The sequence below is a fragment of the Castanea sativa genome, chromosome 7 (assembly GCF_040712315.1).
Source record: "Castanea sativa cultivar Marrone di Chiusa Pesio chromosome 7, ASM4071231v1".
NCBI lineage: Eukaryota > Viridiplantae > Streptophyta > Magnoliopsida > Fagales > Fagaceae > Castanea > Castanea sativa.
In genome coordinates this window covers 33,461,777-33,484,181 of record NC_134019.1, presented here as the reverse complement: position 1 = coordinate 33,484,181, position 22,405 = coordinate 33,461,777, and the positions used below count along the sequence as shown (strand labels likewise).

The following is a 22,405-nucleotide window of genomic DNA, read 5'->3' as shown; positions in this document are numbered from 1 at the left end:
TAGGCTACTAAGCTTTTAGCATGTTCTTGGCAATTGAAAATGAATAAATAACCACTTGTGTACCAAGGATCCAGACCCAACATGTAACTACAACTTGGAACAAATGGACATCATCCAGTTCCTAGCATGCAGAAGCAAAAAATTGCATTATAGCTACATGACTACCAAAAAAGAAAAGGGAAAAATATAACTTACTGGTAGTCTGGTAATGCCAAGGATGCGGTGGAAAACCCATTTAAGGTAGGGTTGCCTTGGCAAAACACTTACTTCACAAACAGAAACTTTATATATTTCTTAATCTGTATGACTGCACAAACTTAGTTGTCATTGCTTACAAAAAAGGATAAGTTTATCAGCAAGAAGAATCAGTCATCCCTCGATCTTCCGGCGATGGATTCAGAAGTAGTTTGGTGGAAAGAGTAGGCATCATGTAAACATTGAATCCATTTACGATTCAGAATTGTTGAGACTCCTCACTGACGTCCTCTTGCTTTTCATTCAGCTCATCATCAGTATCCACGTCATCATCTCCTTTGTTATATGCATGATTGGTATCAAAACACTGCACTTCATCCTCTTCCATCTTGACATCTTTAGAATCATAAGGTTGAGGTTTTGAGACTTCATCAGGGATCTTGTCTGTGTCAAGAAGTTCAGAAGGCTGTGAAGCCTCTGGAGAAGCCAAAGTTTCAGTACCTAAGTCCTCCAAGTTTGATTGAGACCGGCGCGTCTGAATGAGATAATGTGCCACAGACTTGAAGCCCAATTTTAAAACCTGAAAAGTAAAGAAAATTTAGCCATTTCTTCTGCTCCATTGCTATTAATTCTGCCCAACATGCTATTATATCTGTAGCTGAGTCCTAGCATCATATCACACACCAGAAATGGAAGATAAAAACACTTGTACACCTTTTTTAGTGAAAGGATTCTAGCACCCATCTGAGTAGGCATATGAGGAACTATGATCATTAACTTAACAAATGAAATAGGCCTGTGCTGGAGAAGATTATTAATTGCCTACACAAAATAAATGGGGAAAGCATAAAAATGTTCATCCTCATGCATATATACAGGGTATATGGAGCTAACCTTCCTGTAAAGATTACCAGTGGGCATCCACCCTTTTCCCTTACGGCAAAGACTGCAGTTGCAAATTCCTCTACAAACAGGGCAAATCCAATCGGGATTTTGATTGGCTTCTATCACATTCTCTCCGTATCTGAGTAAGATAATAGATTTCAAACACAGATTGCCAACATGGTTCAATGTGACTGGTATTCATAGGCCAGGCGCTAACTTTTGAGTCACATAAAGTTACAGTTTAAAAATTCCAAATAATTTATGGATAATCTAGGTTCCATGTAATATATTTGGAGTGCTCACTTGGTGATATAGTCATTTATGAACTTCATAAGTAAACATTTTATTTTGGAATAATGCTAGAGATACAAACTATTTTACAAAAAATTTTACAAACTGTTGATGTGGTGAGTGATTATTGGTAAATGAAAATTTGATATTAATGGTGGGCCTAGATAAAAACTAATAAAAGGTTGGTCACATCAGCAATTTGTAAAAATGTTGTAAAATAGTTTGTGGTTGTAGCATTACTCTTTATTTTGTAGTAATGAGATTATGGTGCATTAAACTTACTGACCATATTAATTTATCATTATTGTAAAAAGACAGAAGACATAGGGAGGGGAAGGTAGTTTACTAACCAATGTATACTTGTCCCAAACCATGTATGGAATGTTGAAAATGGCAAAAACAGAAAATTTCAGTTTCAATCATAAACAGAGATGTTAAGAAACACTATCACCAATTGTCATTCATAACTTGAATGTACATGTTTGTTTCCCACATTATCTAAAAGCAACATAGTCACTCATTAGTATAGGTTTGCAGATAAGGATTATAATAGATATATCTAATAACTGTCATTTTGGTGGTCCCTTTGGAATTGGCATAGTCTTTATGCATAGCAGAGTAATATGAAAGTAACATTTCCAAAAACAAAGAAAAACAGAATGCAATGCAATGGCACTTCGATCAAGCCAATGTCATTAAAAAAAAGACAGTTTACTTTTGTGGAAGTCTAGTGGATCAAGTTAATTAAAATTAATTACCTCATGTATAAGCAATCCCCACAAAACTGCCCTTGGACCAAGGTGCATTGGCTGCAATGGGTACGCAGACCAAGAGTTTTCTGTCTGCAAAAAAAAAGGGCCTTCACTGTGCTTGCATTACCAAGTACTACCATGTAATTGGAGAAAAGGTAGCTCTTATTACAGAAGAGACATTGGACAATTTGAACAATCAACCACAAGATATACGGTTTAGGTGTTTGAGTTACACTTGATGTGACTTTTCCATTGGATACATTCTTTGACAAACCCTCCATTTAATTACATTGTCTCCTTATATCTTCCATGCTTGCAAAATATCAAGATGTTAAAAAAATCAATAACTATCTCATCTACAAAGTGTTCAAATTTCAAGTTTTCTTAGTTTAAAATTATACCCAAACATAAATTTATGAATCATCTGATAGTAAATAGCATCATATTAGCATGAATTTGGCATACTTGTTAAGAGCAAATAAAACATGTAATCCAAATATGGAACTCGCAAAATATTAATCCAGTAAAATATTTTAAATGGTGTAACATTAATGAAGAGTTACACCAAAAATGCTCTCTTCCAGTTGTATAATTAATTACATGCAAAACTTTTTGAATTATTACCCAACTCTACATCCAAACGTGCAAAATAATTTCAGAAGTAAAAGAAACTATATGCAAATCAGCTGATGGAAAGCAACCTTTTTGTATTGAAGGCTACAGTTACGCAACTGCATATTGTCCACAATAAACTGCATTCCAAGTTCAAGATAATATTACCAGATTAAGAACGAGACAACAATACAACAATATCACATACTTCCAGCATTAATAAGCTTGAGAAGATTTTCCTTTTATTACATCATTTTCTAAACAATTCCAATAAGAAAATTTTAAACAATTTATAAAGAGAAAAGAACAACAAAAAAAGGAAACTCATCCATCTAGAAATCAATAAAACAGCTCTACCTGCATTGATGGCATGTCTCTCCATTCACCGGATCATAGATGCGCTCCCCGTCCTTGCCATATCCATCCACTGAAAGTGTCCAACTTGACTTACAGTCTCCCAGAAGCTTATCATGTTCTTCAGTATAAATTTCTGGCTGTGAACCTTCGAGTATACGAATCTCAAAATTCCTTGAGGAGCCCCTCTTCCTTTTCGGATGGTCTTCTGAATAGCTAACTGGAGTCAAAGTCTTCAACCTAAAACCCCCCACAAAAATTTTCAAACAAGATTAAAAGCATAAACCCAGAAATTTGCACACATTTAGGAATCAGAACAACATCAAGAACTACAAAAACCACACGTATATAAGTTTCTAATACTTGAGTTAGTGTACGACACTCCTTGGCATTTGAAAAGAGAATCATATCTTTATATCATACATGGAAACCAAAACTATAAAAAGTCTACAATCTTCTATTAAATTACTGATAAGAAGTACTAAAAAGAAAATATCAGAATTTTGAAGCTGGAATTTTAAGCATTCTTTCAGAGATTCTGAACACACAAGTAAGTTCCTTCTCTTTTTATTTTACTCCATATTCTCATCAACCAATCAAAGGCTAAACCACAAAATATGAGATACCCAGAAGAGTAGAGTGGATAACTCAATTTCACACAAAATTTCCATTCTTTTCTTTCCTTTCATTTTCTGAGCAATCAAACATGAGAAGATGTCTACATACATAAGAAGGCCAGCAATAGACAGTAGCAAATGTTTTCAACTCATATTTCTTTCAAGTTTTGAACTTTTACTCAATTAAAAAAAACAAAAACTGTCTTTCACTTCCCGTTCCTTTCCTCATTTTCCCACCAACCAAACAGAGATTCTAATTTTAAAGTCAAAAAAAAATATTTAACACACAAGCAAGTTCCTTCTCTTTTTATTTCCCTCCATATTCTCATCAACCAATCAAAGGCTAAACCACAAAACATGAAATACCCAGAAGAGTGGAGTGGATAACACAAACACAATAGCACACAAAATTTCCATTCTTTACTTTCCCTTCATTTTCTCAGCAACCAAACATGAGAAGAAGACAACATACATAAAAAGGGCAGCAATAGACAGTATAGCAAATGTTTTCTACTCATATTTCTTTCAAATTTTGAACTTGTACTCAAATTTTAAAAAACCCCAACAAAAAAAAAAAATCTTTCACTTTCCATTCCTTTTCCTCATTTTCCCACAAACCAAACAGAGATTATAAGTTCAAAAAAAGAAATCAAAAAGGAAGAGAAAAAACCTAGTAGAGCGCCTTGGAGAGCCAGAAAGGGGCAATGGGTTGTGGGTCTTTTTGTCAGAAGGGTTTGGCTTTGGCTTTGGCTTTGGCTTTGGCTTGGTGTGGGACTTCTTGAGGTTTTGAGAGAGGTCAAGAATGCCCAGCTTCTGCATTCTCTCCATGTTCTCTTTGATCCTCTGCTCCCTGAACTGCTCGTACCCTGAGTTTTCATTCTGTACAACGTTTCCTTCATTCTCGCTGGTTTTTCGTGCTCTCTTTGCCCGAGCCATTACAGTCTTACTAGTCTCTGACTATGTATGACTCTCTCTATCACTCTGTCTCTGAGCGAAGTGAGATAGAGTTCTGATAGAAACGAGGAGACATGCATGATGATGATGGATTTATGGTCCAATGAAAGGCCCGACAATTGGAGGGCTGTCTTTTGTTTTTCATTTCTTTTCAAAGTTTCCATAAAACACTAGTTGGAGGGATTTGCTATTTCGCCTTCGCGGGCAGCCAATACGGTGCCGTTTATCATTCATGGGATTGACAAACATCTTTCTTACTCAATTTTTTTTTTTTTAGTCAAATCTACAAAAATAGAAAAAGAAAGTCTATCTTGAACAAAACTCAAGAACGGCATAAACTTGGAGGAAAAGTTTAAAGTATAATACTGTGTTCACAACCTTTTTAAAATAATTTTGTAATAACTGTTTAAGTGATATTTTGTTATTTACATGTAAAAAAGTGATGTTAATAATAGTTCTAGATTTAAACTAGTAGCAATTTGCTAATTTATCCTCAAACAGTGACATCAGCATTTGAAAGAATCATCAATGATCTACATACTGTGTCCATTTTTATTCACGTGACAATTTTTTAATAAGTCATATGACATATTTAAATAATACACGTAGATGGTCTTATAAAATATAAATTACCATGTAGTGTTGGAGAAGATATAGATAGACAAGTGAGAATTGTAAATTTTGAAGTTTGGACATCGTCAAAATTTGTAAAATCCTTCCCGATACAATATGTTAGTTGAATCCAACAAAAAGAATTATAATAAATAAGTAGTATCTACAATGTAGAAAATCAATTATGATATACTAGCCTCATCTCAAGTGCTTCGCGCATGAAATGAAGCTTTTTTTTAGTGGTAGTAGCAAAAAAAAAATCTATGTTTTTTATTATATATATAATTTTTATTTTGAGAATATAATTTATAAGTGGATAAATAAATTTGAAAATCAATAGGAAAATGACCCTATTTTTTAGGTATTGTTTTAGTAGAAGCTAGGATTTTATTTTTACCCGATTGTTCTTTAGTTTTATCTCTACTTAAACATAGGAATGTAAGGGTATTTTAGAACAAAAAAAATTCAAATTGTCCTTTAGCTTTGTTTTTGGATAAACGTGGTGTGTTTAACTTATTTTTCTATTTAAAAAAAAAATTTGTAGTTACTTTGAAGAAGTGAGTTAGTGGAAGAGTGTTCCTATTTTGTAAGCAATATTTTAGTGCAAGTTAGATATGTATTTTTACCAAATTATCCTTTAGTTTTGTCTCTACTTAAACCTAAGGGTGTAGGGGTATTTTAGAAGAAAAAAAAATCTGATCCAAACAGGTACAGCTGCTTAAATAGTAATATAAAAGTAGCAAGTACATTATTTTCATTAAGGCTGCGTTTGTTTGGACTGAATTCACTTTCAGGAAATTATTTTACGCGTTTGCGGGTGTTTGGCAACACCTGAAATTTTGGTCAAACGGAAAATCAGTATCATTGACCGTAAAATAATCCCTCCCCACCCGTAAAACATTTTCCATGTCTATTTTACCTTCAAATAGAAATTTTCTAGAAAATCTAGAGAGAGAGAGAGAGAGAGCACGAAGAGAGAGTAGAGAGAGAGAGAGATTGCGCCCCAACCCGCGCCGGCGAGATCGTGCCTTCGCCATCGCTATCGCCGCGCGATCTCGCCTTCTCCATCGCCATCGCCGCGCGATCTCGTCTTCGCCATCGCTGCGCCGACGCGATCTTGCCTTCTCCATCACTATCGCCACACGATCTCGTCTTCGTCATTGCTGCGCCGGCGCGATCTCACCTTCGCCATCGCCGCACGATCTCTGATGAACCCAGTCGCCTCTCTCTCTCTCTCTCTCTATCTTCGTTCTTCTCTGATCGGATTTGGGTTTTGTTGTTCTGTATTGAGAAAATTTGATGATGATTTTTTTTTTTTTTTGGAGTTTTGTTGTTCTGTATTGAGAAAATTTGATGAGTTATTTTTTTTTTTTGGGTTTTGTTGTTCTATATTGAGAAATGATATTTGTTTGGAAGCTGAGAAAATGTGAGCAACAAGTAGAAAATGTATTTTCTATAATAGTTTCAACATCACAACCAAACACTTGAAAATATTTTTTAAAGTATTCTTTAAAATGCTACTAAACACCTAAAAATATTTTCTTTTCTCGAAATTATTTTACACCCGAAAAATATTTTACACCCAACCAAACGCAGCCTAAGTAGCAAGTGCCTTTCACAATTATATTTATCACGTTTTCGATGGCTCTCCAAATTGGGGAAGCCACTTTCACTGGGCTTTTAAAAAGCCATCTTGTTGAACCTTGCTGAGTGCATTCGCTAGCTGGATGATAAAACATGTGAAAAGGGAGTACAACAGAGCAGCCCATGAGCTGGCTCAATATGCTAGAATGAAGAAGGATTCTCAGGTGTGGGTAGTTGATTTGCCTACTGATATTCTGGAGATGATTCAAAACGAATGTAATAGGTAGTTTTTTCAAGTATGTTTTCTGTTGTACTTCAATTTCATTTGTTTGAATACAAGTCAAATATTTGCATTAAAAAAAAACTGTCACGTTTTGAGGTAATCAACCAGGCTATTTTTGCAAGCAACGCATTGTTAACATCTTTGGTTTTCTTGAACCCAAGACCTCCACGTGCTTTTGGAATGCACAGCTTGTCCCAAGCTTTCCAAGCTAGAAATTTACTTTTCACTTCTTTAGGTTTCCACCAGAATCTTTTGGTTATGGCATCAAGCTTATCACATACAGAGTTTGGAATTTTGAAGGAAGACAACGTGTAGTTGGGGATGGATTGGACTACGGAGGTAATAAGTGTGCTTCTCCCTGCCCATGAAAGGCATCTACTCCTCCACCCCATCAACCTGGCCTCAAGCTTGTTTTAGAGGAATTTGAAATCCCTTGAAGGGGATCTTGAGAGGAACATTGGGGCTCCAAGGTATATTGCATCCTTCTTTAAGCTTTTCATCTGCAGGATTTTCTTAATGGCTCTTGATGATTGTTTTTGGGTGTGTTCGGAGAACTGCACACCAAATTTGCTTGAGTTTAAGCTTTGTCCTCACCAATTACAATATTTGTTAATGCATTCCATAATGGTGGTAGCTTCCCTTCTTGTGGATTTGGAGAAGAGGATGATATCGTCGACGTACATGATGTGTGTAATGGCAGGACCATTGATACTTGCTTTAACCCTGCTGATGCGTTTAAAATCAAATTCTCGATCTTGCAGCCTTGACAAAACTTCTTGCCCCAAAATAAATAGGTAGGATGATAGTGGGTCGCCTTGCCGCAGGCCTCAGCTTGGTCTAAATTGATCTGACTTTCCTCCTTTCATCATGACTTCAAATGAAACAGTAGAAACACATGACATGGTCCATGTTACAAAAGTTTTGTTGAAGCCGAATTTCATTAGTACAGCTTTGAGGAAGTCCCAATTCATTCTGTCATATGCTTTTTGGAGGTCAAGCTTAAGAGCCATAAGCCCAAATTTTATCTTCCTGGTCTTGAAACTGTGAAGCATTTCCTGCACCACCACTTGGTTCTCTACTATCCATCTTCCTGGGATGAACGAAGCTTGGTTTATTAATTTGTGGAGGAGAGGTATGATTTTGGCCACCAGCAGCTTCGAGATGATTTTGTAAATGACATTGCAAAGGCTGATGGGTCTGAAATTGTTTATGGTGGTTGGGTTTTGTGTTTTGGGTGTGTGGACAATGAGAGAGCTATTGATCTCTTTTGGCATAGTTCCAAGTTGGAAGGAGATGAATGCATTTATGACATTCTCCCCTACGATATCCCAGAATTTCTTGTAGAATATGGCAGGAAATCCATCAGGACCTGAGGCTTTTTGATCTTCCATTTGAAAGAGAGTATGCTTGTTCTGATCTGGGGTAGGGATGCTACTGAGGATGATGTTTTCCATTTGGGTGATTGATGGCTGGATTAGGTTTTCCAAATTGCAGGGGAAGTCAATCTGTTCTTCAATGAAAATGTTTTTGAAGCCCTCCCGGAAAATGTGTCTTATCAGTCCTCATTAGTAATCCAAGTTCCATCCACCATTTTGATAGCATCAATGTTATTCCACCGTCTCTGTATGACGGTAGATAGGTGGAAAAACCTTGAGTTCTTATCTCCAAACTTCAACCACAATTCCCTGGATTTTTGTCTCCATAGCACCTCACTCCTAGTTAGCCATTCTGCCAGTTCTATCATCAAGTTTGTCTCTGCTAAACAATTAACCGCCATCCACCAAAAAAAAAAATTGAACTAATAAGCGGCCATTTTGATAGCCCAAACAATTTGAACTAGCAGGCATTAAATGAAAAGGTGACAGTTGTTTCTGTATCACTGTTGCAGATTGGGCACTTCACATGTTTCAAGTCCAAATCTCTTATTTGATGCATCACCTGTAGGTAGTATATTCCATGCAATCTTCCTCAGCATCACCATTGCAGATCGGGTCGCTCATGAATTTTGGATTTCCATTGATTGTTCCAATCCTCCTTATAAGGACTCGGAGAGGAAAAATGTTGAACTTGGTCAATTTCATAGGCTGATTTGGTTGTGTAACATCCATCTTAACTAGGGGTCCAAATATTGCTGTCTCCAGTGTTGGTTTATGGAAAATGGATTCAAATACCTGTGATGTGATGCTGAAATATGGGTTCATCACTTCTGACCTTTCTAAGCTCAGGCTCATTTAACTGTTAAATTAGCAGTTGAATTTGAACCCTCTGATTGTTTACATCCAGATCATTCCTAAAGTCAGTGAAAATACCATTTCCAACCTTCAAGTAACTTCCCTTTCTCAATAGTTTCCTTCCACAGACACAATGATAAGTTCAATGCATTGATGCATTCGTCTAATGGAATAAAAAGGAACCTTCTTTTTTTTTTTCTTTTGCTAAGTAAATAAAAAGGTACATCTTTTCATTGTTTTGCAACCAAAACACAGAATATCGTAATCACAGTTGTACAGAAGCATAGAATATCAAACCTGTGTAACTAATAATGTTTTGAAATTTGAATAATGGTGATGGAAAAGAATATCAATGATTTTGTTTCTTAGTGTCTGCAACAATACAAAATCCCCGTCAAATGGGAATAGCTCAAATGAGCAGTAGGTGTACACAAAAGATGATTTCTATACACACTCTAATTCTACGTTTTTGTACAGTTAAAATGAGAGAGATCCAAAGCTACTTCCCATATTCCCAAGAAGAAGCGAATTTCCCATATATTTAACCATTCGAGGCTCCAGTTTGTTGATAAAAATTATTGGCACCACGTAACCTAATACATGATCTTGCCAACCTTGGAAAACATCTCAAATTTTCAGCTTCATGATCACTGGGAAGATAACCGGACAACTCCCACAAGTAAGGTTAGAGTAAAAGGTATCCGTTAACGTCCTATACAGGTTGTGGAATAGTCATCTTCTCATGAACATCAGAAACGAGATTCTTCAACTCGGGGAAAACTGATACAAGTGATTGTTCTAGTATCGCGTATCCGAGTTGCTTCACACAAGTAGTAGACTGCAATTTATAGCAAACCATATTTAGCTTTTAGAAAATGAACAGAAAGCTGAAAACAAAGATAAAGAAATTATGGAAAGAAAACAGCATCAAGAAGGCTTAACCTGAGTGAAATAATAAATGTCTCTTGCACAACGCTTGTACTGCTTATTCCCAATCAAGCTGACCAAGGCCGTTGGAGCTCCATCTGGAAAAAGTGAAGGTTAATTTAATCTCTTTATTCATTAATGTAGTCATTTTAGTTTGTGTCAATCTTGCTAACAGTAGCTTGCATGTTTTCTAATGTCTAAAACTTTCAGAATTACTAATCATCCGACGTTGAATCAGAGCTTGTATAGTTATATCTTATGTTCAGATATTGTGATCCCCATAAAAGTCTCATCTTTTTAACATTTGCAATGCCCATATTTTGTTCAGGTGTTCTGTGGTTTGGGCTTAGAGAATTCTATCTATGGGCTAAACTTGATCAACAAAGTTGGCCTCTTTCCTAGACATAATGTAAATGCAACAAATAACACAAAAGACGGCACTGGATTAATTACCTATATAAAAAAGCACCAGATTTGTGGATGTACAACCCCTTGATCACATGCTGGAACATACATAAATTCATCACTCCCACCTCTATACATACATATTGCAAATTTTCAGTCCTGTTTTCTTACAATGATCACTGAATTTTCCCCCTCGAGTCCCCAAAAATTGATGGCTGGTCAATATATAAGAGCATTTTTGCTTCTTGTACCAGGAACTGGGTACTTATCCAAAACAAATCTGGAACTAGACACTCATTTAGATTACTTGGTCCTGCTAACCAAGACTCATATGTATAGAAAGTATCTAGAAACACATTCCAATTCTTAAGCAAAAGCAAGGAGTCACAACTTTTACAGCATCAAATTTCAAATGGCTAAACGTAAAATGTAAATACCAACAAAGGATAAAGGTCAATTTCACAACTTAATGGCTTCTAAAATAAAATTGAACACTTAAAAGAACATTTCTCACCAAATAGCATTTTCTTGACCTCACTTGCTCTGCGAGCAGCCTCAAGCTGTTGTTCAAAAGCCCCCAATGTAGAGATCTTACTGCCACCAAATCGAGTTGTAGTTTGAGGAGGTTTTTGATTCGGTTCAGCATCATCATCATTGCTCTGAGAAGTCCCTAATTTTATGAAGAATGTGCCATCAGGCCAGAGAACCTGAAAGAAATATATAATTAGCAAAAGCTTGCATGCTTCTTTCATATTTCTACATGGTGTTCCATTCCATAACAAGAACATGTTTTACCGTAAAAAATAATTTTGGGAGGAGGCATACACAAATTTAAGATCATGATACAACTTGGAACAAGTAATGCAAGCAGGAGTGCATGTAATCACCTGTAGAATTAACAAGTGCAGGCAAGAAAACAAGTGTTATTTAACATGATCTACATGTATTATTATTATTATTATTATTATAGAATGGGTTCTACATGTATGAAATAGTCACAGATATTTAACACTTCAAATGTACAGGCCAATGTAGATATCTCTTTCTATGCTTCTAGTTCTATCAGCCAAGCCCAGCCTACAATTCAGGCACAAAATTTCAGTTGCAAATCTCCAAGTCCACAGTTTTAAAGTCTACACAGTGGAGCATGGTTTGTGTTAATTGTACATGCAGCTCTAATTGCTGAGTTGGTGAACATTTCAGCAACATGATGATGGTTATGATTGGTTGAATCCTTACATCTTGAACCCACCGAATCCCTTGAGCGACAACGTCATCTCTCCGGAGCCAATGAATCTGCCTCAAGAGCCAGTCATCAATTGCATCTTCCATTATTAACTGCAATATTTGTTTTGATATCCAAAAGACCTGTCTTCTGTATCAACAAAAATAACTCTTAGAGACCAATCAATTACAGTAAACAAACAAACGATAGATTGTTGCATGTTATCATGTTTTAACACAATTCCATCAGTCCAAAAGACCAGAAATTAAGTGCAAGCCTAAATGAGAGGATAGAGATAAGATACTGTAAAAGTTATAGATGATTTTATGCGCGTGAAGGGGAACAACAAAATGGTGTCAGGGTACAAGATGAAAGATTTCTTCAGGAGTAAATATAAAATCTAGAAAAGACCAATAAAGAACACACCAGCCAACAATCTCCTAAAATAATCAAATTATGATAGAAAAATATTAGTTGACAATCAACATAGAAATTATTGATGTCAGGAGGGGCATACGTACATAAATTCCGGACATAAGGAGCACACGGGTAAATAAAGATATAGGAAAATGAAATAACATAAAAGGCTGTTGATCAACAAACAAACTCCTAAAATTGAAGAACAGAAGGGCACATCCTCTAGAAAGAAAAAAGTAGGGAAAAACAGGAAAAAAAAAAAAAAAAACTCATTATTGAAAATTACACAAGACACAGCCTGCACAACAACTGCATCATGCCAGAGGAACAAGATGCTAAGATGTAAATGACATGTTAAGGTTGATCACAGTCACACAAAAAGAGGTCTAAATTAAGAATGTAGTAATCAACTCAGGCACGTGCATACACACACACACACAACAAAAAGGCATTTCATTCAGGGATGGAATAACTAATGAAAAATTCAAGAAAGATTCTGCAAATTGAAAGACAAGGCATTGATAAAACACATAAACTTGACTTAATAGCAATAACTGTGTTCAAAATTTTTGAAATAAGACATAAATATAGCCCACCTTAGCCAGCCTCTTCTCTTGAGCTGAAATATCTTATCAACTAGATTCAACAGAGGAACACTAACATTAGATGGAGTCCACTGCAAGAAAAATCCAAATAGTAAATAAACATATAGTTTCAAATACAAATTAAACACACAAAAGATAAGAAAACTTAGTTAGTTACATAAACTAAAATAGTCAATACAGGATACACACAGTATCTTGACAGCCAATGGTGACACATGACATGGAAAAGAAAATAAACTCAGCTAACTCGTGATACCTCAGGTGGCATTCCAACTGGGTCCTCCCAGTGATCTGAGATTACTGGGAAATCTGCTGCTGGAAATCCACCCTGGCCTATCCCAGATTTCACCACTAAACCATGTCTCTTCTCTGAACCCAAGTTCCTAGGCTCTTCACCACATTTGATTACTCGAGGGGGAAAGCTTTTGGAGTTCAATTCATTGTCTGAATGCCACCCATTGGTGCTACTATTGACTTCCTCATGGCCATGATTTTCATCCTTGTCACCTTCTTCATTATCAGAATAACTGTTTTCAGTTCCCACACTATGATGACTTGAAACATGTCTATTTATATCATCTGCATTCAAGGATAAGTTTTGGCTCGCAGTTGAAGAAGATGCTTCATAAGTGGGTAATGGACCAGAAACTTTACGAATTAAGCCATCTGAAACCCCTTTGAACTGACGCACAATATCATCCACAGCATCATCAACATTGACTGTTTGAGATTTCCGCAATAAGAAAATATAAAGTCAAATGTATATATAAATATTAAGCAATGGAAAAATGGTCATAAAATCCAGATAACTCAGTTAAAATGATATCTTATTCATAACAAAAAATTAGCATCATGAACAATCACATAAAAAAAATTCATGTCAGGTTTTTAAGAAATTTGGAGATTGAGTAGCAAGGATCTTCATTTTGTAAAAAAAAAAATAAAAGAAAAAGAAAGTTTTAGAAGGACAAGCCCATGTTCACGCAATACCTATTCAATAAAGCAATGAGAAACAAAAAGAACAAGATTATTTCATACAAAATAATCAGCTTCACTGTGTGTGATGAGATGATTAATACAATCCAGGATAAGCTGTCTTTAATAGCAAACATTCTACTTTCAAAAAAGTGTATGGAAAAGAAGGGCTTCACACAGTTAATTAAGGAAGCAGCGGGGATCGCTTGCTAGTTTCATATAGATAGTTAGGGAAAACCCATTTTTGATCAGACAAACTAATTACAACATCAAAAAAATGATGGCATACAAATATATATAAGGAACAGGCCACTTTCACAAATAGATGGAATATTTTCTCTTCATAAGAGACATATGGTGGATGACAACAAGGGGAGAAAGGGGGAGAGTAGCATATTGTACCCCAAATCATTCTTTTTGATACAAGATAAAATTCTACTTTAGCTTAATTTATGAATATATGTGTATAAAGCTCTCTCTTAAAGACTTGAACCCCAACTTTTGTCCCCCCACACTCCACAAACACTTATACTTATGGAGTGACCATCGCACCAAGGGTGCACGGTGTATCCCAAATCATTATACTGGCTACTAGTCCATTTTAAATTTTTGTGTGCGCATGAGTGTGTACCTTATGGATGCTCTTAATCTTAAGAAGTTGAGTTGTTATGATTGGTAGGGGCCTTTCTTGTATACAATTTGCACACTTATTCAGAGTCCCTAAATACATGATTAGCAACACTCTACCTGTTCGGGGTTCCTAACTAACAAACAAGGGTATCCATCAGTAGCCCATCACTTAGGATGGCACCTATTAGAGATATATTAGCCTATTAGCATAGGCCCAAGCCTAACTTTGTGTGCAAGCCAAGCCTCCTACTTGTACTAGAAGTCTATTAGTCTAGAGTTTAGTTTACTATATACACACATGTTATGGTTCATTGTAATATAGGATTTATACTACACTCTAATATATTATTAATGTAACCCTTTAGGGTTTCTTCTGCGGATGTAGGCCGTTAGGCTGAACCACGTAACCCTCGTGTGTAATTTTGTTCTATACTTTATGTTTTTGCTTCCGCATCCATACTAGCATATTTAACATGGTGTATCAATGCTAATAATTTAACAACACCCAATGAACTTATACAACAAAGTAACAAACAAATTAGAGATGTAACAGATATTGAACATCAGCAGACTAACTTGCAGACCACCGCATGTAAAAATCAGTCAAACCTAAATACGGAAACAGCTAGGATGATGCCAAATCAAAGAAAAACAACATACCTGCCAGGCTTCTCATCACCGAGGAAGATTTTCCGAAAGAGTAATTCTTCAAACAAAGAAAGGGTTTTAAGAAGGTTCGGATACCAATCAGCTTACCAAAAGAAAATATAAAATAATTGAAGAAATGAAACAATAGGATGTTCATCTAAATTAGGAATGATAATTTTCAAGAAGAGCACACCTTAGAGGAAGCACTCAAAAAATCCCACACTTCATGTTGTTCAGCAACGTTAGCTATTGACAAGAGATCCTGGGAAAGATAGCAAAATTAGAGCAACAGGAACAAGGACAAGAGAGAAGTCATACAAAAACAATGCAGCAGGGTCTAAATAATACTTGCAGATATTTATCAAGCTGAATGCAGCGCTGATGAACAAAAGCATCCTCTGTGCTTGATGAGAATATCCTTTTGGGAGGCAAATGTAAAGTGTAATTAGGAATATCTTTAAGATGCCGATGTAATCGCTCAAAATTCCTGTATCTGCAAGCCAAAAAGAATTAAATTAAAAGAAAAACTAAACCCAAAAGAAAATCTAGATCTAGGTGGTGTAACTCCACTTTCTTTACAATAAAAGATAAGCGTAAATACCCTTTTAGTCCCTACATTTTGACGTTTTTTCATTTTAGTCCCTACATTTTATTTTTACCACTTTTAGTCCCTAAACCAATTAACGCGTGTTATTTTTGTCCTTTCCGTCAGTCAACCAACGGAAATAGTTGAGGTGGCAGCCGGAGACATTAAAATATTATTAAAAATGCCACGTTAGCATCTTTTAAAAAAAAAATTGTCAATTTTAATTAAATAAAAAACAGAAATAAAATAAAAAATCACTAAAATCAAATGCCTATGAACACAAGAATACAAACCCAGAAAATCAAACAACACAAACCCACCCAGAAAATCAAACAATACAAACCCAGAAAATCAAACAACACAACCTCAACCCCAGCCACCCCAACTCAAGCCACCCCAACCCAACCTCAACCCCAGCCGCCTCGACTCAAGCCACCCCAGCCGGTCTCAACCCACCCACCCCAGCCGGCTCACAACCCACCCACCTCAACCCAACCTCAAACCCAACCACCCCGAGCTCAACCCCAGCCACCCCAGTCGGTCTCAACCCACCCACCCCAGACCAACCTCAACCCACCCCACCCCACCCCACCCCGATCTCACCACCCCACCCCACCCCACCCCACCCCACCCCGATCTCAACCCATCAACCCCACCTCGATCTCAACCCACCCACCCCAGACCAACCTCAACCCACCCTACCCCGATCTCAACCCACCACAGCCACCATGAGCCACTGCACCACCAGTTACCATGAGTGAGAAACACGAATGAGAGAGAGAGAGAGAGGGAGAGAGAAGAGAATGAGAAAATTTGAGAGAGTGAGACACGGATGAGAGAGAGAGAAGAAAAACTAATTTAAGAAAATGAGATGGAAGAGAAAACACCAGAGAGAGTCAAGATATTTTTTATCTTAATTTTAGTGATTTTTTGTTTTATTTTTGTTTTTTATTTAATTAAAATTGACAAATTATTATTATTATTTGTAAATGCTGATGTGGCACTTTTAATAATATTTTATTGCCTTCGGCTGCCACCTCAGCAATTTTCGTCGGCTGATTAACGAAAAGGACGAAAATAACACGCATTAATTGGTTTAAGGACTAAAAGTGGTAGAATTAAAATGTAGGGACCAAAATAGAAATCGGGTCAAAATGTAGGGACTAAAAATGCATTTACGCCTAAAAAATAAGCAGTTTGAACAAAACTAGGTTGAACATACATAACATAGTAAGCATGTTTCAATTATGATAAAGTTGAGTACAAAACCTTCTTTTCACGAACCAAGTCCTATTTTCTGCATCTGTCACTGCAATTGAATAAACTGCAAAAGATTTTGATCCAAGTTTCTCAAAGTATGCTCCCATAACCTGTAGAGGCATTAGTACACAACGCAAGAATCAAGTTAGATTCAGAGCAAGCATTTATGGTGACAAATCCTACATAGCAAAGCCAATAATGTTTTAATTTATATCCTCAATTTCCTAATGATTCTACTAGCATTTCATATAACAGATTTATACATTACATGATATTTACAGTAAAAGAATGCTCACCCGGCACCTGAGCTTGGGAAATTGTTGTCCCTCTCTGTGAAACACCACGTCTGAAGCACTCCTGTCATGATGCTCTTCATTATGCCTGCCAACATTGGCACTGTAGAACTCTGAAATAATGGACCCTCCATGTTCTCCTGTAAATGTCTTTTCTGTATGAGGATGGACCGCCAAAGCAGAAGTGCTATTGGATCTCTTAAGACAACTTTTATTTGCATCAGTTGCAGGAGTATTAGTATGCTCCAATTCATTAACAGGATGCCCTCCCTCAAAAGACAATTTTTCGTTAGGATCCTGAAAGAACTGTTTCCCAGTTTTGTTCCCATCACTTGATAGAACATCAATACTTAGTCCATGTGTTAGCTGTTTTACAGCTCTCTGATCTATTCCTACATATATTTCAGGCATGTTGGTTAAAGTTTCCTTTCCCAGATCTTTATTAGGTATAGCATTTTTTGTTCCAGAACCCTTTGTTATAGGATCTTGAAGCCCTGCTTTGATTTTCTTCTGTTCTTTCTTTTTATAATTTCTTCCTTTTGTCCACAAGTTCTCCAGATTTTCAGGAGTAAGAACTTCAGTTCTCCTCTGGGTCACAGCATTCAGCCCTCGTGCCCAAGCAGCAGACCGGTTCGTAGGCACTTCTGTGTTATAATCCAGGGTTATTTCTCTCTGATTGTTAATTTTATCCAATGTCATATAAGTCCCTTGAGAAAAGGATGAATATTTCCTTGAGGCAGTAACATCATCACGTACAGCCCCTGTGGCAAGAGGATGATCATGGGGATGAGCCACCACATTAGTCGACTCATAATTACCTACCCCTTTAAGGCTGTCATCGTTAAGGGCAAGCAAAATATATTCAATCAACTCGTTGATGTACCTGATACCAGAGAAGCATTGATTGCAGTGGATTAGATATTTAGATGTTCCATTTAAGGTGAAAGGAATAGAGAATTGTACACACGCACCCATGTATGTCTATGTATAAAAGGATAATTTAAATACTGACGAGTGGAAGACATTCTATACAAGCAGTGACAACTTAAAACATCCCAATGTTTAAAAAAGAAAAAAAGCTAAAAACACCATGATGTGAATAATATAATACTGAAATCTATTTACAGAGCTGAGATTTTAAGAAAATCAATACTTATAAGAAACAGATTGCTACTGCTTATTTTGGGATAGGGGGATCAGTACTACTGTAAAATATTGAGTAAATAATTCAAGAAACATACCCAGGGCTTGCAAAATTCATAACTGGTTGCACAACCAAGCAAGTTACAAGTTCTCGAGCAATGGATCTAATCAAAGGAGATTGAGCTTCTCGTGGTCTGAGTACCACAGCTAACATTCCACCCATTAGCCGTTGAAGAACCTGTGATAAAATATAAAGCATCAAGCAAATTCAAAATATATATCCTAAAGCAAAATGTGTTTCCATCAGAACACTCCACTCACACCTTGTACTCACTCTCAGGAGATATCAACGCAGGATGAAGCTCCTTTGAAGCCATAAGATGGTGTTTCAATCTTTCATCTCTCTCCTCAGAAGAAAGCATTGCCATAACTTCAACACCTATAGCAGCTTGGTTTCGTCTAAAGAGGTCCAAGTGATCCCCTATTAAATCAACTATGTCCCTGAAACATTGGACAGTCATTTAATTCTGACATTCAACTATGAAGCTATATATAATCCCATTAAAAGTTTCTTAAAGACTCACAGATCCTCTACTGATAGCAGAAAGGGAAAAAAAATTACCTAGTGAGCAAGTCAACAAGGTTTAACTCTTTAACCCTTCCCGAAATTTCACCAAGAGCATCCATGATTATAGCACGTATCTGCCCAGGAAACTCCCTGTCTGGGGTAATTTCAGAATACCACAGATCTACAACAAAATCCTTCAAAATTTTATCAATAAAATCACTCATTGCAGCCTCAACAACAGGAGAATCAACTTTCCGTTTCCATTTTGGAGGGGGAGGCATAGTAGAAAGGCGTGAATCATTTACTGACAACTGTTTCTTCTCCAAATGAGACAAATATGTTGGTGGACAGACTGATCGAACCTTCCAATGGAACTCTACTTCATTAAAAAGAATGCGAAGTGCAGAAACAAACAGAATAGATATGGGTAGATTCATCCACATTGATTTACTTGTATCTGCAACGAATAAGAAAGAATTTATAACAGAGACACACAAATTATATGTCAAGTGAACATCCATATTGTCAAGATGATAAAGGAAGTAAAAGTATCACTAATAATCACAAAAGCAACTTTGCCAACCATCACTAGCTCAAATGGTACTTCCTCAAAGAATGAGGTGGAAGCTGAGGTCACAGGTTCAAGACCCATAGGGCTAGAGATAAGTTACACACATTTTTATGGGACAAGGAATTACCATTTGAACTATAACTCATTGGTGGGTGTGAGCGTGGGCGTGTAACTTTAACCAATAAAAAATATCACAAAAAAGAAAATTTAATAGGATCGTGGTGCATTGCCATTCTTGTGCAAACAAGTTACACCCTCAAACTGCATCCAAAATGGGGACCAACCCATGCCCTCATGCATCCAATGCACCCCAGAGACTCATGGCCAAGTGTCACGTGTCCCTGAAAGCTCTGCCCATTCTCATTACAACCACAGTGATCAGACTATAGTGGCTGCAAACCTCCATTTGAGGAAATACACAACTCTCTCTCTCTCTCTCTCTCTCTCTCTCTCTCTCTCTCACACACACACACACACACATGAACAGATTGATACATCTTAAGTGGGAGAGGGGGATTCAAACCTTGGATGTCTTTGATGAAAACAAGAGTAAGTGCCAATTGACTTAAGGTCATTGGCACGTGTGCGCGCGCACACACACACATACATAACAAATTAGGACCCAAGGAAACAGAAAATCCCACTGAACTAGAGATGTCATTTGAGCTAGAGCTTATCGGCAAAGCCTAAACAAGAATTTGGTTTAGCTGAAATCCCAAGTTTTTTCTTTTAATACTTGTTAAGTTACACGGGCATATGGTGGACTTTGAACCCATGATCTCACCCTCGATTTTGTGCTTACAAGGGAATAAGATGTCATTTGAGCTAGAGCTTATTGGCAAAGCCTAAACAAGCATTTGGTTTAGCTGAATTAAGTTTCGACAATTCCCAATACACTGTTTCCTTCCATATTGCACCAATATATGAACATATAAGAAGTTAAATAGCGGTGATGCTGACAGTAACAAAGAGTTTGAGGAAAAGCAAGATTCAATACAAAAAGATTCAAAAATTTTGGTCTAGTTTTGATGCAGGAACTTCTCTAGAAGGAAAATTTGCAGATTTTTGGAATAGGCTATCCTTGGCTGTACCAAAGGCCCATGAGTCTTTTTTGTGTTTTGAATCCTTTTCCTATTTGATTTGAATGTTCTTAAGAACGTTTTCTTTGTTATTAGTAATCCTAGTCTTTCTAGAAATGTCTTTTTATTGGGATAAGATCCCTCCCATTTAAATCCTCCAAATCCCTCCAATTTTTAGTCAGGTGTGAGGCACATGGAATTTATTTCATTTTGTGTGGTTTAAATGGGGTTTTTTTTAAGACCATTGGATTTTTTAATTGCCACATGTCTTACATCTATATTAAAATTAGAGAAAATGGGAGCGGATCCTTTTCCTTATATCATAGTGAGATTGACTTTAATAAAAATTCAGCAGCTTATTTTAAACTTGAGGGTGTGATTGCCTTCTCCTACTTAAGTGTGATTGCTCAAGATAACCTAGGTGTAATTCCCTAGATAGTGTTCTATCTTTCTTTATTTTCACATTACATTGTTTTAACACCAAACAGCCATCAAACATATTTACGACCCATTACTTTCATTTCCAAAACCATTAAACGTCAAACCTTATTCAAAACCCATCAAGATCTCATCAAGATATCTAATTTAGCACTGAATTCCTAAAGATCCCACATCAAATTTTTGTATAAAAAGTAAAAACCCATTCAAGCTTCTGTCTTTCCTCAAGAGGATTAGCTACTAATTCTTCATTCAAAGCACAACTTAAAATGCAATAATAACCACACAATCCCACATCAATTCTAAGCTGCTATATAAAGCAAGCAATACATACTATCTACACACAAAGCAAACCCAATTGCATAAATTACTCAATGAAACACATAATCAAACAGCTTCTGGGCATACCATAAAAACCGAAAAAAATTGAATCAAATAACAAAGAAAAATCAAAGCTTACGGGTCATGAAGTATGAAACGGCGAAGATACACAAAGCCCACCAAACCGTTCGAAGCTTAGCCTCCTCGATCAAATCCTGTACGGTCCTCATCGCCTTCATTTCTCTCTGAATTCACAAAAGGGAAATAAAGTTTTCGGACCCAAATTGAAGAACCAAGAATTCTCGCCGACTGTGAAAAATCCCAAATCTCGGAAACATCAAAAAAGATTCAAAATCATAGATGGGGCTTTGACGTTATCAGAAACTGAATTGTCAAAAGAAACAACCTGAAAATGTGTGTCTGTTTTTTAACGTTGTTTCTCAGATGGGTCTCTCTACGTGTAGAATATGAGAAAGACAGAGAGAGAGAAGATAAAATCGTCGTTGCTCGTTATTTACAAGTTTGGAATTTTGGATCTCCTCGGGTCTTTTATTTTTATTTTTATTTTACTTTTTTATATATTGTTTGCCACCTCAACATAAATAAAATTTTTGCTGACCCCAGTGAGAAATATTTTTTTTTTTTAATTAAACAAATTTAGAAACTTATACATATGTAGTTAAAAAGTTTTTTTTTTTTTTTTTTTGAACTTTTAGAATCAATAAAAGAAGTATAATGAATTAAAAGTGTCACTTTTTATTTGGTTCGAAATAAAATAGAACGTAGAAGAAGTAAGAAAAAATGAAAAATAGTGTGCGTGTTTAATTTTCAAATAAAGGGTAAAAGATGAGGAGGAAAATAAAATGCGTTTGTTTAAATTTTAAAAAGTAAAAGAGTTAGGAGATTATAAACTACATGAGTTTTCCATTTTAAATTGTTAGACT

General features: G+C 36.3%; 2 protein-coding genes across 3 annotated transcripts; both read right to left on the bottom strand.

Annotated features, from left to right (window-relative positions):
- LOC142642819 (uncharacterized) lies at positions 1–4,768 on the bottom strand. Its single transcript, XM_075817244.1, has 5 exons — positions 4,377–4,768; positions 3,093–3,329; positions 2,130–2,213; positions 1,090–1,219; positions 1–775 (listed from the first exon to the last, which is right to left on the bottom strand). Exons 1-5 carry the CDS (start codon positions 4,640–4,642, stop codon positions 455–457), a joined length of 1,038 nt encoding a protein of 345 aa, XP_075673359.1. The 5' UTR covers positions 4,643–4,768; the 3' UTR covers positions 1–454.
- A 4,886-nt stretch (positions 4,769–9,654) lies between these two features.
- LOC142643298 (uncharacterized) lies at positions 9,655–21,987 on the bottom strand. Of its 2 annotated transcripts, XR_012845831.1 has the most exons (16): positions 21,601–21,987; positions 19,107–19,509; positions 18,808–18,985; positions 18,583–18,722; positions 17,345–18,224; positions 17,058–17,158; positions 15,551–15,695; positions 15,396–15,464; positions 15,215–15,260; positions 13,206–13,669; positions 12,941–13,020; positions 11,942–12,077; positions 11,528–11,589; positions 11,217–11,409; positions 10,313–10,395; positions 9,655–10,208 (listed from the first exon to the last, which is right to left on the bottom strand). XR_012845831.1 is itself a non-coding variant. In XM_075817854.1 (15 exons), exons 1-15 carry the CDS (start codon positions 21,698–21,700, stop codon positions 10,083–10,085), a joined length of 3,144 nt encoding a protein of 1,047 aa, XP_075673969.1. In that variant the 5' UTR covers positions 21,701–21,987; the 3' UTR covers positions 9,655–10,082. The 2 variants fall into 2 exon arrangements, 1 of the variants encoding a protein (XP_075673969.1); XM_075817854.1 differs by lacking the exon at positions 11,528–11,589.
- Between the last annotated feature and the right edge of the window lie 418 nt (positions 21,988–22,405).

Bases quoted from the DNA above. Each gene is read 5' to 3' on its own strand.
- LOC142642819 (XM_075817244.1), bottom strand. From the start codon at position 4,642: ATGGCTCGGGCAAAGAGAGCACGAAAAACCAGCGAGAATGAAGGAAAC. The intron at 3,330-4,376 runs GTTTTTTCTCTT...GGGGGGTTTTAG, and splicing joins TCTCCAAGGCGCTCTACTAG to GTTGAAGACTTTGACTCCAG. The intron at 2,214-3,092 runs GTAGAGCTGTTT...TTTTTTTTGCAG, and splicing joins GAGACATGCCATCAATGCAG to ACAGAAAACTCTTGGTCTGC.
- LOC142643298 (XM_075817854.1), bottom strand. From the start codon at position 21,700: ATGAAGGCGATGAGGACCGTACAGGATTTGATCGAGGAGGCTAAGCTT. The intron at 19,510-21,600 runs GTAAGCTTTGAT...TATTCGTTGCAG, and splicing joins CGTTTCATACTTCATGACCC to ATACAAGTAAATCAATGTGG. The intron at 17,159-17,344 runs GTGAGCATTCTT...ATGCCTCTACAG, and splicing joins TTCCCAAGCTCAGGTGCCGG to GTTATGGGAGCATACTTTGA.